This window comes from Salvelinus fontinalis, chromosome 40 (assembly GCF_029448725.1).
Source record: "Salvelinus fontinalis isolate EN_2023a chromosome 40, ASM2944872v1, whole genome shotgun sequence".
NCBI classification, from domain to species: Eukaryota; Metazoa; Chordata; class Actinopteri; order Salmoniformes; family Salmonidae; genus Salvelinus; species Salvelinus fontinalis.
Window position 1 is genome coordinate 23,523,812 of NC_074704.1, and position 16,588 is coordinate 23,540,399.

The window sequence follows — 16,588 nt, forward strand, 5'->3', positions numbered from 1 at the left end:
TGGTTGTTATTAAGCTCTGTGCATGATAAGAATGTCACATTGAGGCCTAGGTCAGTCAGGTATGGAAACGTTGTCACAAAGTTTGCATGTTGGCTGCACCTTTTTTTAAATGACACTTTTCCCTCAAACATAACGTGCAATATTCAATGTGTAGTTGATTTCATTAGCAATTTATCTTAAGTCCAACTTTTAGTTGGCAGTGAAGAAAAATAAGTATCAGAATCTCTTCAAGTATTCCAAAACAACCACAGGTGCTCTTGTCGGGAAATAGTACTAGAAAAACCCAACAAAAATTATAACCACAAATGGGTCCGAAGTGGCATAAAAAAGGTCTAACATAAAGCACTATTGTGTGTTTCCAAGTTAAAAAGCCTTTAATATGTCGGCTAAGTAATTTTGCGTATCAGCTAACGCTTTCATCGGGGTGTCCTTTTGCTTTTCTTGTTAGTAGCCTTGGCATGTACGCCAATGTGAAGTGACAATATGGTCCGTTTTGTCTTTTGTTCTGAGAGCAGAAAATAGCCTGTTGGTACAACAACAACAGATCTGTGGTTGAGGGGTGGGTGCGGCTGAAAATGATCCATCACAAATGCAGCCTCCCTAGTGTCACAAATGTTTTTAATTTACATCAATGACTTTGTGAAAGACACAAGTGCTTTGGGGTTGCGGAATAATGTAGGCAATGCTGCACTTTCCACAGAAAACTTTGAGCTGAACTTTTGACACGGCAATAACCTTCCATTGGACATGTCTTGCCCCACACGTTGCTGACATTTTGTTTTGAGACTGTCTGTGCGTATGCTTGTGTGTCACCAATAGAGATGTGCATGGTTATACGAATATCCTAAAGGATGTTAGTATTTGAATACTTGTGCGAATACATTTTTGCATCAAGAAAATGTATAGGCCTATTTTCACACAAAGGCATTTTCTAAATTAAAATATCCATGTGACATTATTAGATACAAGGTCCGTGACAGTTCAAATGATTAATTTAATAAAATCAACTGTTTAAGTATTTATGACTTGCCCTGTTAAAAAAGTCCGGTAGCTGTCTGGTAGCCTTCACGTGTCGCTTGTTGTTTTATGTTGGCCAATCAAAGAGGCTCAATGTGTAGTGAGCGTTCACTACACATTGAGACGGAATTAAATTACGGAATTAATAATTAGCAAAATGATTTTGCTACAAAGAGCAACCAATAGGTAGGCTTTAGTTTTATTGAATGGGGTTGGGGAGAGGGTGCTAAATGTGGCCTCAATTAGCCAAGCTACCTATAGTTTTTGTAGGCTACTCCAGTCAAGACGGGCACTATTACATGGGATGATAAATAACATTGGCTGCTACAAGTTAGCTAGTCTAGGCTGTAGCCAGGCAGCGTCTCTCTCTCTGTCCGTGTCTAGACTTGACAGTTCATGCAGATTTAGTATTCTGATATAGAGTTCTGATTTATGGAATTCCAAACATGTCATGCATCTGCACCTACATTTAAATGTGTCCGGATTCCCTTTTCCAGCGCTATATTCAAATGCCAGTATGCATTCTAAAAACTGTGGACTAGGCAAAATATGATAACACAGCAACAACTGATGGCAGTAGCGAACTAGTGTTGCAAACTAGCCAGCTAACCTCTGTAGCTAGTCAAGAGCAAGCAATGCTAAATGGATTACAAACGGGTTGGCATAACTCCAGCCAAACAAAAACATTATTATTTCATCTTTTTGATGCCTTCACTATTATTCTACAATGTAGAATATAGTAAAAAATAAAGAGAAACCCTTGAATGAGTAGGTGTTCTAAAACTTTTGACCAGTAGTGTAGTTCCTCCAACAATATAATGAAAAGGTGCCTTTCGGTCCCAAAACACACGCTTTCTGGAGACTTGTGGGAGGAGTGCTTGCTGATAACATCGCACCATGTTTGCGATTTCGGTAGCCTGTTTACATTCAGACTTAAGAGAAATCGGCACACAATGCGTCCCTGACCATCTCCTGAAGTGGTCAGCCCGATCTGAACACAGTCACACCGCAAAGTGACTTTTCAATGCGATCTTCGTGTTCTGATAGCAGTAGTCGCATGTAAGTGTCAAGTGTAGACACTACCTCTGCCTGCCTGCTCGCTCCCATGTCACCGGCATTTTGTCGCGCAACAGTGCTCAGGTTAAAAACATTAGTTTATTTCTAATATCCGGCTACCGACAAAAATGTATGATACTATTCAAATAGTTAAATGTATTTCTACCCCCATTCCAAGTCACCAACACATAATACAGTAGCTGACTTTAGCCTGTAGTACAAGCCAATGCTGCTTGGGAAGGCACGTTGGCGTGGAGTACCTGTTGTCGGCAATGGGGAGCCTTGTGCTGAGGCACGTTTCTCACCAGAGGCTAGAGACTTCCATGGGTCAGTCTCCCATCCAGACTAGAGAGACGATCATCTCTGTTCTCCTGTTGACCAAAGGACCGTTCGCATTGCGCCTCCGGAAATATATTTTGTTGTTGTTGTAGCAAAGTGTCTGACAACCACTATTCCATCTTCAACGGTCTTGGATAATCACTCAAATATTTGCATTGCAATTTCAGCTTCCAATGTGTGCTATTTTCTAGCGCGTGGCCACCATATAGGCTAGTAGCCTTTGAACAAGCAGTGTGAGTCAAGTGTCATGTCCTACACTTGCCTTTTCCATGTACATTGAACTGTACTCACCACCTTGTCTGCTCTCTCTCCCCTCCAGTATCGGATGCAGACAGCACTGAGGGCCTACAGCTGAAGAAGGAGCATGCTTTACGAGTCTTCAGCTACATCAGCTCATGGACCCAGAGGTCAGTCTCCCGCTCTCCTCTGTTCCCCGCATTCATTATTCTTCCACGGATTCGTCCCAAATGGAACCCTGTTCCCTATTTAGTGCACTACTTTGACCAGGTTCTTTTGACTCCTATGTAGGGAAAAGTGTTTCATTTGGAACGTAGACCATTAATATTTAAAAGGGGAGGATATCTGCTCCTGGATAACTCTCTGAAGTCATTATCAGCCATGAATTCATAATTTATTACTAACGCTAAAGGCTAACCAATGTGTTTTAAGTGTAGCTTAGCATGCAGGCTAGGTAAGGTCACCAGAGGACAAGTAGGTCATAATAGGTTTTTCGTCTCGCTTAGTGGTGGTTTTATTGTTGTTTAACTGGATGTGTGTGTGCGTGCCTGCCTGCCTGCGCGGAGAAGAGCCTTGAGGAATTGTTGACCTTTCATAGTTGTTCTCCCACTTCTGTGAGATCAGGGGAAGAAGTGCTTGACTGATCAGGGAAAGTTGACTGGAGGCATTCCTCTAGTTTTGCATTCTTCTCTTTGTGTTTCTGATTAGTGGGATCCGTCGTTTGTGTGGGATCCTTCATGTGCGTCAATTGGTTGCTGTCTTATCAAAATACATTGGGGGGGGGGGGAAATTCTAAAATAGGATGGTCAATAATATAGTCAGACAGGCGTTTAACATTACGTTAATGTCAAAAGAAACAGAATTCATGAACAGAGCTCAATAGATCAAGGGCTGCATTCAATCAAATCCTCCAACAATGCATATTCTGCATTGTTGTTAATACAACTAAAGCCTACTTGCATGTCTTATTCAGAAAGTGAGTGAACTGAATATTTTCTGTTGCAGGTACCTAAAACTAGGCTCCTCTTACTATTTTATTTGAATATGGGGAGAAAAGTATGTTTCTATGCCTTATTCGCTTCAATGCAAGTTTGATTGAATTGAGCCCATAGATGAGTCTCTCTAAAGATGGCTGGTTGTTGAGGCCAACACAAGCAGAAGCTGCAGTTCACTGCAGTGTGGACTGTGCATTGCCTTTTTATGGTTCCCAAACGTTTTGATTCCTTGACCATCCACATGGAATGAGTCAGCCTCAAACTGCGACCCCAGTAGGAGTTGACTGTGACTCACCGGTGGGTCTTTGTGATTCGCATTTCACTCAATCTCTCTCGCCACCCCTCCTTTCCCTCCACAGGCAATGTCTATGCTGCTTCAAGGAGTACAAGCACCTGGAGGTGTTCAACCAGCTGGTCTACGCCCTCATCAACCTGGTCATCGCTCAGGTCACCAGTCTGAGGGACCGCCTCTGCAGCGCCACCAGCCAACGGGGCGTCACTGACACAGGGGACGGGGCCGCAGGTGGCGCAGAGGGGCCCGTGACAGAATGGGGAGGCGAGGGAGGGGGTGGAATAACTGGAGTTGGGCCACACCCCCAGCAACCGCCCTCCTCGCCTGTTGAGGACGAGCCGTTGAATGTGGAGAGGGACTCGGCGGAGGAGGATGCCGTCGGGGACGCCCCGGAGCAGAACCAGAATAACAACAACCAGAACCCAGTCCAGGGGACGAGCCAGGCCCAGCAGGAGGCCCCCAAGCCAGAGGAAAGTAGTAGTGGTATTGGGGCGTCTGAGGCTGGAGCTAGCAGCAGTACGGACAGCCAGGCCCTGGAGGACATGTTTGACTCGTGGAGCACCGAGGACCGGGAGAAGCTGCTGCTCTGCGCCGCCAAGATCTTCCAGATTCAGTTCCCACTGTACACGGCTTACAAACACAACACACACCCCACCATAGAGGTAATGGAATGACACACCCTGATACAACACAATACATACCCAAACCCCACTGTAGAGGTAAACGAATAACATGGTTCCCCCTACACAACACCCACCCCACCAAAGCATTAATGGTTTAATATGTACCGCCGACACAACACACACTGCACCATGGAGGTAAAAGCAAAACATGCGCCCATACACAACTCTATTATGGAATCAGTATTTGTCTCCATGGGGTACTTAATACTTGACAATGACATTGGTGTCACCCTGTTCTAAAATGTTCTCTAACATTTCTCAGTATACAATATACTCGTCATACTTTCTTTTTGTTTCCTTTTTCCAGGACATCTCTGCTCATGAAAGCAATATCCTCGGCTCCTTCTGCGACATGAACGTAAGGTCTCCTCCGCCCTCTTTGTTTTTTCTACCCCACTGTTTCGTCCAAAAACACAATACTCAATCTGCCTGATTGTCTCTTTGTGTCGGTTCCAACTCTTTACAGCAACATCTACGTCGCTCAAATGGCACCCTATTCCCTTTTTGGAGTGCACTACTTTTGACCCGGGCCCGTATGGCTCTGGTCAAAAGTACTGCGCTATATAGGGAATAGGGTGCCATTTGGTACGCATCCTACATCAAGTCCTTTGAAGTAAAGGCCCATGCCTTAATGTCTGGTCTGCCTGTTTGACCAATCACCAATCTCCTCCTAGTCCCCTCTCCTCACTCCTGTGGTCATGTTACTCATCTCAGTGATTTATGACATCTGGGTCTATTTATATTTTATTGGGAAGCTGCATGAAAAGTGGCATGCCCAGAACCCAACAGCTATGTTCCATTTAGGGCTGGGAGAGTAGGGAGGCAGGACTCTGAACACTGTTCCCAGGTTGTTGTAATGGGTTTTCACTCGAGGAGGATTGGTGTAGATTTGGTTAACAATAGGTCCTAGAATAGTTCTCCCTTGGGGGTCCAATTACAAATGTTTCCTTTAGGACCAGGGGAGACAGAGGGAGAAGGCTCTCTAAACACTGATCTCAGGTCCCTCTTGTGGCTTTTCAGGCCAACGTACACATGAGGTGTGAAATGTGTCTGCAGTATATTTTGCGGGAAAAAAAAAGAAATTGAGGCTCATTTCCACCTCCAAGTACTGTCGATCTTACATTTACATTTAAGTCATTTAGCAGACGCTCTTATCCAGAGCGACTTACAAGTTGGTGCATTCACCTTATGATATCCAGTGGAACAACCACTTTACAATAGTGCATCTAACTCTTTTAAGGGGGGGGGGGGGGGGTTAGAAGGATTACTTTATCCTATCCTAGGTATTCCTTAAAGAGGTGGGGTTTCAGGTGTCTCCGGAAGGTGGTGATTGACTCCGCTGACCTGGCGTCGTGAGGGAGTTTGTTCCACCATTGGGGTGCCAGAGCAGCGAACAGTTTTGACTGGGCTGAGCGGGAACTGTACTTCCTCAGAGGTAGGGAGGCGAGCAGGCCAGAGGTGGATGAACGCAGTGCCCTTGTTTGGGTGTAGGGCCTGATCAGAGCCTGAAGGTACGGAGGTGCCGTTCCCCTCACAGCTCCGTAGGCAAGCACCATGGTCTTGTAGCGGATGCGAGCTTCAACTGGAAGCCAGTGGAGAGAGCGGAGGAGCGGGGTGACGTGAGAGAACTTGGGAAGGTTGAACACCAGACGGGCTGCGGCGTTCTGGATGAGTTGTAGGGGTTTAATGGCACAGGCAGGGAGCCCAGCCAACAGCGAGTTGCAGTAGTCCAGACAGGAGATGACAAGTGCCTGGATTAGGACCTGCGCCGCTTCCTGTGTGAGGCAGGGTCGTACTCTGCGAATGTTGTAGAGCATGAACCTACATGATTTTGATGATCTTTCCCCGGAGTACAATAATTTGTCTCAGGCTAATTTAATAACTTTCCAGCTCGTACCTCTCCACCATATTAAACATTTTTAATGGGCTTTTAAGGGATATTTTTAGTGGACAAACTTCATAGTCTGCATCAGACCGGAGTTCAGATAGTATTCTGTGCTTAATTGACCTTGCCTAGCTGGAACAAAACCAATGGAATACTCTAATCAAATTGTATTTGTCACATGCGCCGAATACATCAGGTGTAGACTTTACAGGGAATGATGTTGACTCCAAGGAACTTGAAGCTCTCAACCTGCTCCACTACAGCCCCGTTGATGAGAATGAGGGCATGCTCGGCCCTCCTTTTCCTGTAGTCCACGATCATCTCCTTTGTCTTGATCACGTTGAGCGAGAGGTTGTTATCCTGGCACCACACTGCCAGGTCTGACTTCCTCCCTATAGATTCTCATCGTTGTTGATCAGGCCTACCGCTGTTGTGTCGTCTGCAAACTTGATGGTTTTCGAAATCGTGCATGACCATGCAGTCATGGGTGAACAAGGAGTACAGGAGGGGACTGAGGACGCACCCCTGAGGGGCCCCCGTGTTGAGGATCAGCGTGGCAGATATGTTGTTACCTACCCTTATCACCTGGGGGTGGCCCGTCAGGAGTCCAGGATCCAGTTGCAGAGGGAGGTGTTTAGTCCCAGGGTCCTTAGCTTAGTGATGAGCTTTGTGGGCACTATAGTGTTGAACGCTGAGCTGTAGTCAATGAATAGCATTCTCATGTAGGTTTTCCTTTTTGTCCAGGTGTGAAAGGGCAGTGTGGTGTGAAATAGAGATTGCGTTATCTGTGGATCTGTTGGGGCGTTATGCAACTTGGAGTGGATCTAGGGTTTCTGGGATAATAGTGTTGGATGTGAGCCATGACCCACCTTTTAAAGCACTTCATGGCTACAGACGTGAGTGCTGCAGGTCACCTTGGTGTTCTTGGGCACAGGGACCGTGGTGGTCTCCTTGAAACATGTTGGTATTACAGACTCAGACAGGGAGAGGTTGAACATGTCATTGAAGACACTTGCCAGTTGGTCAGCGCATGCTCTTAGTACACGGCCTTGCAGCCAGATGAATGTTGACCTGTTTAAAGGTCTTACTCACATCGGCTACGGAGAGCGTGATCACACATTAGTCCGGAACAGCTGGTGCTCTCATGCATGCTTCAGTTTTGCTTGCCTCGAAGTGAGCATATAAGTATAAGCTCTGCATATAAGCTCTGCTTCCCTTTGTAGTCCGTAATAGTTTGCAAGCCCTGCCACATCTGTCGGAGGGCATAGCGGGATTTCTTATAAGCGTCTTTAGATCAGTGCGGATGTTGCCTGTAATCAATGGCTTCTGGTTGGAGTATGTACGTACGGCCACTGTGGTAAAGACGTCATCGATACACTTATTGATGAAGCTCCCTACTTATCTGGCACACCAGGCAGGCTTAAGCAAATGCTCAAAGATTTCATATACTATGTACCCAACTCTGGTCTGCATACTCTGTCCTGAATAGACTGTAAAAAAGCCATAATCTCTTGTCCTTCATGAGATGGTGGGAAATAACTAGACAAGTGAAAGCAAATTCCCAGTATACATCCATCCACCATATTGCTTTCACCTATAGTTCTGATAAACCAAAAGGAGATGAGGGTATGACACCACTTGAAACCATTGAGTTGCACCAATCACGCTAGCCTCTTCCACTATGATTTGCGATATGAAGCCAAAGTTAGTTTTCCATTTCCGTGTGGACAATAAAGTTGTATTGACCTTGTTTTTCCCCTGTGACCAGGATGTGGAGGTCCCCTTGCACTTGCTGCGCTATGTTTGCCTGTTCTGTGGCAAGCACGGTCTGTCGCTCATGAAGGACTGCTTTGAGTCAGGCACGCCGGAGAGCCTGCCCTTCCCCATCGCCCATGCCTTCATCACCATCGTCTCCAATGTGAGTAGGAGTTTATCCCAAAATGGCACCACAGCCCACTTGGCAGCGATAAATTAATCCAGCCACCCAACATTGCAGCCCAACCCAACCGCCGCAAATACATATCCACCCAATCCTGGATGCATTTACCACTACCTCCAGATGCTGTTTCAGCGCCATATGCAGATGTTCTTGATGCAGTTTCTATGTTGTAGCACAGCTGTTTCGTTTGTGAATGCTCTCATCAGTAATCGCAGTGAATAATCGGTTGTCAGCCAGATCTGTTAAAGTGGCATCCATTTTTAGGTTTTCCACTGCTTCTCACACATCTCAAGGGATGTCAGTCTGATTCCAGTTCTGTTTGTTCTCTCCACACACAGATCCGAATATGGTTGCACATTCCCGCCGTCATGCAGCACATCATACCGTTCCGCACGTATGTAATACGGTAAGTTCACACTCTCCATATCAATGAAACTCCGTGGTGAAATCTCTATTTACTTCAGAGTGAGCATAATCAAGTCATCATTAGTTCCTCACCGCCAGTGAGTTTTCATTAGTGCCTTGATATCCCTAATTAGGCATGTATCAATACAGATTGAATCACAAGTGGTTAATGTTTGTCATGCCGTTTTCCCCATATCTAATACAGCTCTATACAATATGGCATCCCATACTGCTGCGTAGTGCTTTTTTTCCCCCTGCAGTCATCGTAAGAGAATAAGAAAATGGGGCAGAGAGAGGAGAGTTGCTGTTGCAGTCGGAGCTCCTCTCGTCAGAAATGGCCCAAGGGGCTGTTTGAGATGCATATTGAATTTGGATTCACAGTGCTGGGTTGTTCAACTCGCCCGCCACTTTTCAACACACAATCAAACGCACTTGATAGAGACGCTCCCCTGAATATTGGATGTAGTATTAGGGAGGACATTATGCAAATAGTGTAATCCAGCATATTGGCAGTCGATTAGCATAAATCAAGGATGAATTTAGTGGATGCTCTTGCAAAGCAAGCATATTTTTGTATTTGAGTTGAATTTCAAAATTCAATCACATACTTGACTGTGTATATTTTTTTTCTGGATGGAAAGCAATAGCAGCTGAGAACCCTCTCTTGCTGTGCCACCAACTGGTGTTGCTAGGAAGAGCTTCCCTCGCCATGGTAACAGTGGCCAGCGCTCCAGTCAGCTTCTCCTCACATGACCTTGGAGCAGCCAGACATCTCGCAGGCCTCGTCGTACCTCTGTCATGTGACCTGGGCGGGCTGGTTTAACTGGTCCTGATGTCCAAATGGAACATTCCTTAGTCGACGAAGAATGATGAACTGTGACGTTCTGACTCCAGTGCATTGCCACCTTATAGCGTATCACTCCTTCCTGCTGAATTGAGAAAAATGTCTGTTTTCTCAGAAGTTATTAAAAAGATACATACTGTATCTTATTGATCGCAAAGACTAGATTCTCACTGTAGCCAACTATTGTCATGGTGCTTCTCTTCTGAGTGTTGCAGCCAGCCTCGATAGATGCCCCACTGACTGTTTAGTCCCATTTGTCCAGTCATTATGTCCAACCTGTCTACCATGTCTTCAACTTTAAATCAAAACAGAACAAACAAAACTATTTCCTAATGAAGGGACTTCCTGGTTTTAAACAAAGTTAACTCAATTCACAAATAACTTCTTTCCAAATGTGTCCCTCCCCAGGTACCTGTGCAAGCTGTCGGACCAGGAGCTGCGTCAGAGCGCTGCACGCAACATGGCCGACCTGATGTGGAGCACGGTGAAAGAGCCGCTGGACAGCGCACTGTGCTTCGACAAGGAGAGCCTGGACCTGGCCTTCAAGTACTTCATGTCCCCCACGCTCACCATGAGGCTGGCCGGCCTCAGCCAAATCACGGTGAGACTCACACGTGCACCCGAAAACGCGTACACCCACGCTCACACGCTGCCGCGTTGCTTGCTCTTTGGGAGTCTAGGCCGGGTTACTGTGAGGCACATTGTGACAGCTGTTTTGTTTTTGACACAGGTATACATTATTAAAGCTTCACTAGGACTTTCAGTCCAATGTAACTAAGACTTTTACGCAAGGGTCAATAACTCAATAAATGAAGTACACTGGTGTGTACATACATACGTTCATAACATTTTTTATAACTCGTTTTCTCCCCACAGAATCAGCTCCACACCTTCAACGATGTCTGTAATAATGAGTCTCTGGTGTCCGACACCGAAACGTAAGTCAATTGTTTTGATTTTACAATGAAACTTAAGTCGGTTCTGTCGATTTTTACAATGAAACGTAAGTCAATTGAGTTGATTTAGCACTGCGTCACGGACCGTAAAAGCAGCGTACCTCAAACTGTCCCTTCAGGTCAATAGCAAAGGAACTAGCTGACTGGCTAATCAACAACAATGTGGTGGAGCACATATTTGGACCAAATTTGCACATAGAGGTAAGTTTTCCCATTCCAAGTCGTTATTACACTGTCGATACATTTTTATGGGCAATCTGAATTGTAACTCCCCTGTTAATGCAGAGTTTGTGCCTCTTTGTTGTCGTTCCAGATAATTAAACAGTGCCAAGTGATCCTGAACTTCCTTGCCGCAGAGGGCAGGCTCAGCACCCAGCATGTGGACTGCATCTGGGCCGCAGCTCAGGTAACTAGGTCCTAAACACCAGAGGCCGCATTTATAAAGATTTTCAGCGTAGAAATGCAGATTTTTACGATACATTTAGCCTCTAATCAAATTGAGGGACCTAATCCTAGAGCAGCACTCCTACTCTGAATTTGCATATTTATACTTATTTTTCTTTACTGTATTCGACCAATTAGTTTTGCTATCATAATCCATTGAATTATTTTTGTTCTTTTCCGTTGATGTTCTCCTTGACACTGTCTCTATCTGTTCTCCCCATGTAGCTGAAGCACTGTAGCCGTTACATCCACGACCTGTTCCCTTCGCTCATCAAGAACCTGGACCCGGTGCCGCTGCGCCACGTCCTCAACCTGGTGTCTGGCCTGCACCCCAGCGCACACACCGAACAGGTACACACACACACACACACACACACCACACATCATGAGTTCCCAATGGTAGTTGATTGTATTCTACGAATTACCTAGATCCGGGAAGATGCCAGTATCGCGATACTCGTTAGTATTGTGGCAAGGAAACACAACACTAAGCAAATTTAGGCTACGGCAAAGAGTGGACAATCAAATGTTGAGTGTGATTTGATCTACATATCACCAGCTCCGCACCCCCCGCAGCTACTTGCCCAAGCCTCCCCAGCTTCTCGTTCACCCAAATCCAGATAGCTGATGTTCTGAAAGAGCTGCAAAACCTGGACCCGTACAAATCAACTGGACTAGACAATCTGGACCCTTTTTCTAAAATGATCCGCCGCCATTGTTGCATCCCCCTATTACTAGTCTGTTTTATATCGTCCGAGATTCCTAAAGATTGGAAAGCTGACGCGGTCACCCCCCTCTTCAAAGTTGGACACACTCTAGACTAAAACTGTTACAGACTTGTATCCGTCCTGCCCTGCCTTTCTAGTCTTCGAAAGCCAAGTTAACAAACAGATCACTGACCATTTCTAATCCCACCGTACCTTCTCCGGTGTGCAATCCGGTTTCCGAGCTGGTGACGGGTGCACCTCAGCCACGCTCAAGGTACTAAACAATATCGTAACAGCAATCGATAAAAGACAGTACTGTGCAGCAGTCTTCATCAACCTGGCCAAGGCTTTCAACTCTATCAATCACCACATTCTTATCGGCAGACTCAACAGCATTGGTTTCTCAAATGACTGCCTCGCCTGGTTCACCAACTACTTCTCAGACAGAGTTCAGTGTGTCAAATCGGAGGGCCTATTGTCCGGACCTCTGGCAGTCTCTATGAGGGTGCCACAGGGTTCAATTCTCGGGCCGACTCTTTTCTCTGAATATATCAACGATGTCGCTCTTGATTCCTTGTTCCACCTCTACACAGACGACACCATTCTGTATACATCTGACCCTTCTTTGGACACTGTGTTAACAAACCTCCAAACGAGCTTCAATTCCATACAGCACTCCTTCCGTGGCCTCCAACTGCTCTTAAATGCTAGTAAAACTAAATGAATGCTCATTAACCGATCGCTGCCCACACCTGCCCGCCCGTCCAGCTCATCCAGCTCATCATAGCCCATCCAGCTCCCTACCTCATCCCCATAATGTTTTTATTTACTTTTTTGCTCTTTTGCACACCAGTATTTCTACTTGCACATCATCATCTGCATATCTATCACTCCAGTGTTAATTTGCTAAATTGTAATTACTTCGCTACTATGGCCTATTTATTGCCTTACCTCCTTACTCCATTTGCACACACTGTATATATACTTTTCTATTGTGTTATTGACTGTACTTTTGTTTATCCCACGTGTAACCCTGTGTTGTTTTTGTCACACTGCTTTGCTTTATCTTGGCCAGGTCGTAGTTGTAAATGAGAACTTGTTCTCAACTGGCCTACCTGGTGAAATAAAAAATGACTGATAAGGAGCTTTATAGTCACATACACCCAGTCTAACAGAGCTGCTCTTTGTCTTGGTCACCTGACCACCATAAAGATCCTATAATTGTGATTCTGTATGTAATTCTATGCGGCCCACCCTCCTTCCTCAGACCCTGTACCTGGCCTCCATGCTGATCAAGGCTCTGTGGAACAACGCCCTGTCCGCAAAGGCCCAGCTCTCCAAGCAGAGCTCCTTCGCCTCGCTGCTCAACACCAACGTCCCCATGGGCAACAAGAAAGGTACGATGGTTGTATTTTTGCCTGTGTATTTCAAGGGGAGATATATATATATTCTTTGATCAGTGGTAGTCAACAACTCCGGTGCTGTTAAGTGGGTGGTATGCAGGTTTTTGGTCCAGTCCAGCACTAATCAAGGTGTTGAATCGGATGTTTTAGTGCTGGGATGGGAAAAAGTCTTGAACACCTTTTAGATACCAATAACCATGGTTTACCACTTGCATAGATAAATATGCTCTTAAACATATCTGCTGTATATAGACTACCTTGTTTTGTGAGATGCGGCATCTGATGCATCAAGCCTCTGCTTCTCGTCTCTACCCAGGCTCCCCAGCGGCCAGCCCGGACAGCAGTGACAACAGCGACACTCACCACAGCGGCGGTAGCGACATGGAGATGGACGAGCAGATGATGGGCGGCAGCAAGCGGGGCCAGCAGAGACTCTCTGACACGGAGGTTAGCAGCACTCTAGTGATGCACGTTCTCAATACATTTAATGGGAATTGCTATTAGTAGCAAACTGTTCCTTTCCAGCACTGTTCAGAAATCCATGCCTTGTTTTTATTGTTTGCCTAGCCACTGTCTCCAATTGCTAACGTTTTAGACTTTTTATCAAAAAGCTAATCTAAGTCAATATCTAAGTCAATAGATTTTATTAGCATGTCTCGTGGTTCTGATGTATGGCCGGTTTAACTGGAACTTATTTGGTGTCCTCTCTCCGCCCCGTCCAGGAGTCGATGCAGGGCAGCTCGGACGAGACGGCCAACAGCATGGAGGAGGGCAGCAGTGGGCCGGGCAGCAGCAGTGGCCACAGCGAGGGCTCCAGCAACGAGGCGGGCTCCAGCCGTGCCAGCCAGTCAGCGGGAAGCCCAGGCAGTGAGCTGCACTCTGATGACATGGCTGACAGCGAGGTCCTCAAGGAGGAAGAGGAGGAGGAAGATGACGAAGATGATGATGAAGATGAGGACGACGAAGAGGATGAAGAGGGGAACAACCGGGGTGTAGCGGCCGAGGGCAGTCCGCAGAAGCAGCCCCGGGACCAGCCGGAGGTCAGGAAGCGGAAAGCGGGCGAGGCACTGGTGGAGGAGCATGGCGACAGAACCGAAAGAGGGGCAGGAGACGGACCAAAACCCAAATGTTTGCCCTTTAATCCTGAGGCAGCCGTCGGCATGGTAACGGCTGCGGTATCGATGGAGGGCCGCATGAGGATGCTGGACGCCTGCTCGGCCCGGCCTGAGGGGCCCGAACAACAACATTCAGAGATGGGAGGCCCCTCAATCCAAATGGCCCCGGGCCCCCAGGAGCAGACCTGCCTGCCCTGCCCCGGGGACTTCCTGGGGGACGCCATGGGCAACGAGCTGTTCAACTGCCGACACTTCATCGGGCCTCACAACCACCATCATCACCACCACCATGAAGGGTAAGACTGTCACCATATCTTTTGCTTTCTTTACGCTAACCTGTATCTTCTGTCTCTTTCACAATGTTCTATGTTTGGCAAATTTACCTCGGGAGATGAGGTTCTTTGAAGGCTACTATCAACTACAGACCCCAACCAAGATAAACTGTCCGTGGCAGATTCTACATGTTGAATCAGGACCAACTACTAGCAATTATGTAGGCGTCCAAATGAGTCGTGACACCATCCATAGACGGTTGAGTTGCATAGATGTGTAGAAGTGTCCAGTCAATAATTTCTACATTTGTCATGAGGAACTAGATGTACACTGAGTGTACAAAACATTAGGAACACCTTCCTAATATTGAGTTACACCCTGTTTTGCTTTCAGACCAGCCTCAATTCGTTGTGGCATGGACTCTACAAGGTGTCAAGCGTTCCATGGGGACGCTGGCCCATGTTGACTCCAATGCTTCCCACAGTTGTTTCAAGTTGGCTGGATGTCTTTTGGGTGGTGGAGCAAACTTGATACACATGGGCAGCGCTGAAGTGCTTGACACACTCAACACGGTGCGCCTGGCACCTTCTACCATACCCCATTCAAAGGCACTTAAATGTTTTGTATTGCCCATTAACCCTCTGAATGGCACACATACACAATCCATGTCTCAATTGTAATAAACTGTAATTACTTTGCTACTATGGCCTATTGATTGCCTTACCTCCTCACGCCATTTGCACACACTGTATATAGACTTTCTTTTTTTTCTATTGTGTTATTGACTGTACGCTTGTTTATTCCATGTGTAACTCTGTGTTTGTGTCGCACTGCTTTGCTTTATCTTGGCCAGGTCACAGTTGTAAATGAGAACTTGTTCTCAACTAGCTTACCTGGTTAAATAAAGGGGGGGGGAAATATATATATATATTGTCTCTAGGCTTCAAAATCCTTTAACCTGTCTCCTCCCTTTCATCTACACTGATTTGAAGTGGATTTAACAAGTGACATCAGTAATTGATCATAGTTTTCACCTGGATTCATCTGGTCAGTCTGTCATGAAAAGAGCAATGTTTTGTACATTCAGTGTACATGTATTTGTTTTGTCCTTGCAATGTGAATCTTGGGCTTATTCAAGTGACAAAAACATGCATTGCCCTTCTAACATTGAATCATCCACCAGGCACATGGTGGACGACATGCTGAGCGCAGACGACGTGTCCTGCAGCAGCTCCCAGATCAGCGCCAAGTCGGAGAAGAACATGGCCGACTTTGACGGTGAGGAGTCTGGTTGTGAGGAGGAGCTGGTGCAGATCAACTCGCACGCCGAGCTCAGCTCCCACTTGCAGCAACACCTGCCCAACCTGGCCTCTATCTACCACGAGCACATGGTGCAAGGTAGGCTGCACTGCACGGTGCACCTAGGGTTGTGAATTTACTTAAATTTACCCAAAATTCGCAGAAATCCTGGCTGGAAAATTCACAGAATACCGCACTCGTGGAACGGTTTACCCACTTATTGCCCACCGATAACGGCCCTCAGTTTACAGCAGCGAGAATCATGTAGTTACGGTTCTACTAATCATCTGGATGGGGCAATCCAGTCAAACGCTTTCACCATCAGTTAATCCCGTGTAGCTCAAGTGGTAGAGCATGGCATTTTTATTTAACTAGGCAAGTCAGTTAAGAACACATTCTTATTTACAATGACGGCCTACCGGGGAACAGTGGGTTAACTGCCTTGTTCAGGGGCAGAACGACAGGTTTTTACTTTGTCAGCTCGGGGATTCGATCCAGCAACCTTTCGGTTACAGGTCCAACGCTCTAACCGCTAGGCAACCTGCCGCCCCTGGCTTGCAACGCCACGGTGGACCTTTATGACAATGTATGCACTCCCTACTGCTCTGGATAACAGCGTCTGCTAAAAAAAACGTTAAAAAACTTCTACCTGTAAATGTGACAGTATGCCGTTCCATATGGCTGCTTTCGTATTGCCAT

General features: G+C 46.3%; 1 protein-coding gene across 8 annotated transcripts in view; it reads left to right on the top strand.

Annotated features, from left to right (window-relative positions):
- LOC129839823 (ubiquitin carboxyl-terminal hydrolase 34-like) overlaps positions 1–16,588 on the top strand; it is a 56,831-nt gene that overhangs the window by 3,332 nt on the left and 36,911 nt on the right. For 6 of the 8 annotated variants that reach the window (XM_055907480.1, XM_055907481.1, XM_055907483.1 and 3 more), the window contains exons 2-15: positions 2,732–2,819; positions 4,004–4,598; positions 4,927–4,977; positions 8,273–8,422; positions 8,782–8,849; positions 10,101–10,293; positions 10,569–10,630; positions 10,768–10,849; positions 10,962–11,054; positions 11,318–11,443; positions 13,067–13,196; positions 13,519–13,649; positions 13,925–14,613; positions 15,774–15,988. In XM_055907480.1, coding sequence (XP_055763455.1) covers positions 2,732–2,819; positions 4,004–4,598; positions 4,927–4,977; positions 8,273–8,422; positions 8,782–8,849; positions 10,101–10,293; positions 10,569–10,630; positions 10,768–10,849; positions 10,962–11,054; positions 11,318–11,443; positions 13,067–13,196; positions 13,519–13,649; positions 13,925–14,613; positions 15,774–15,988 — 2,673 coding nt within the window. The remainder of the gene's footprint in view (positions 1–2,731; positions 2,820–4,003; positions 4,599–4,926; positions 4,978–8,272; positions 8,423–8,781; positions 8,850–10,100; positions 10,294–10,568; positions 10,631–10,767; positions 10,850–10,961; positions 11,055–11,317; positions 11,444–13,066; positions 13,197–13,518; positions 13,650–13,924; positions 14,614–15,773; positions 15,989–16,588) is intronic. The other 2 variants (XM_055907486.1, XM_055907488.1) reach the window with 1 other exon arrangement.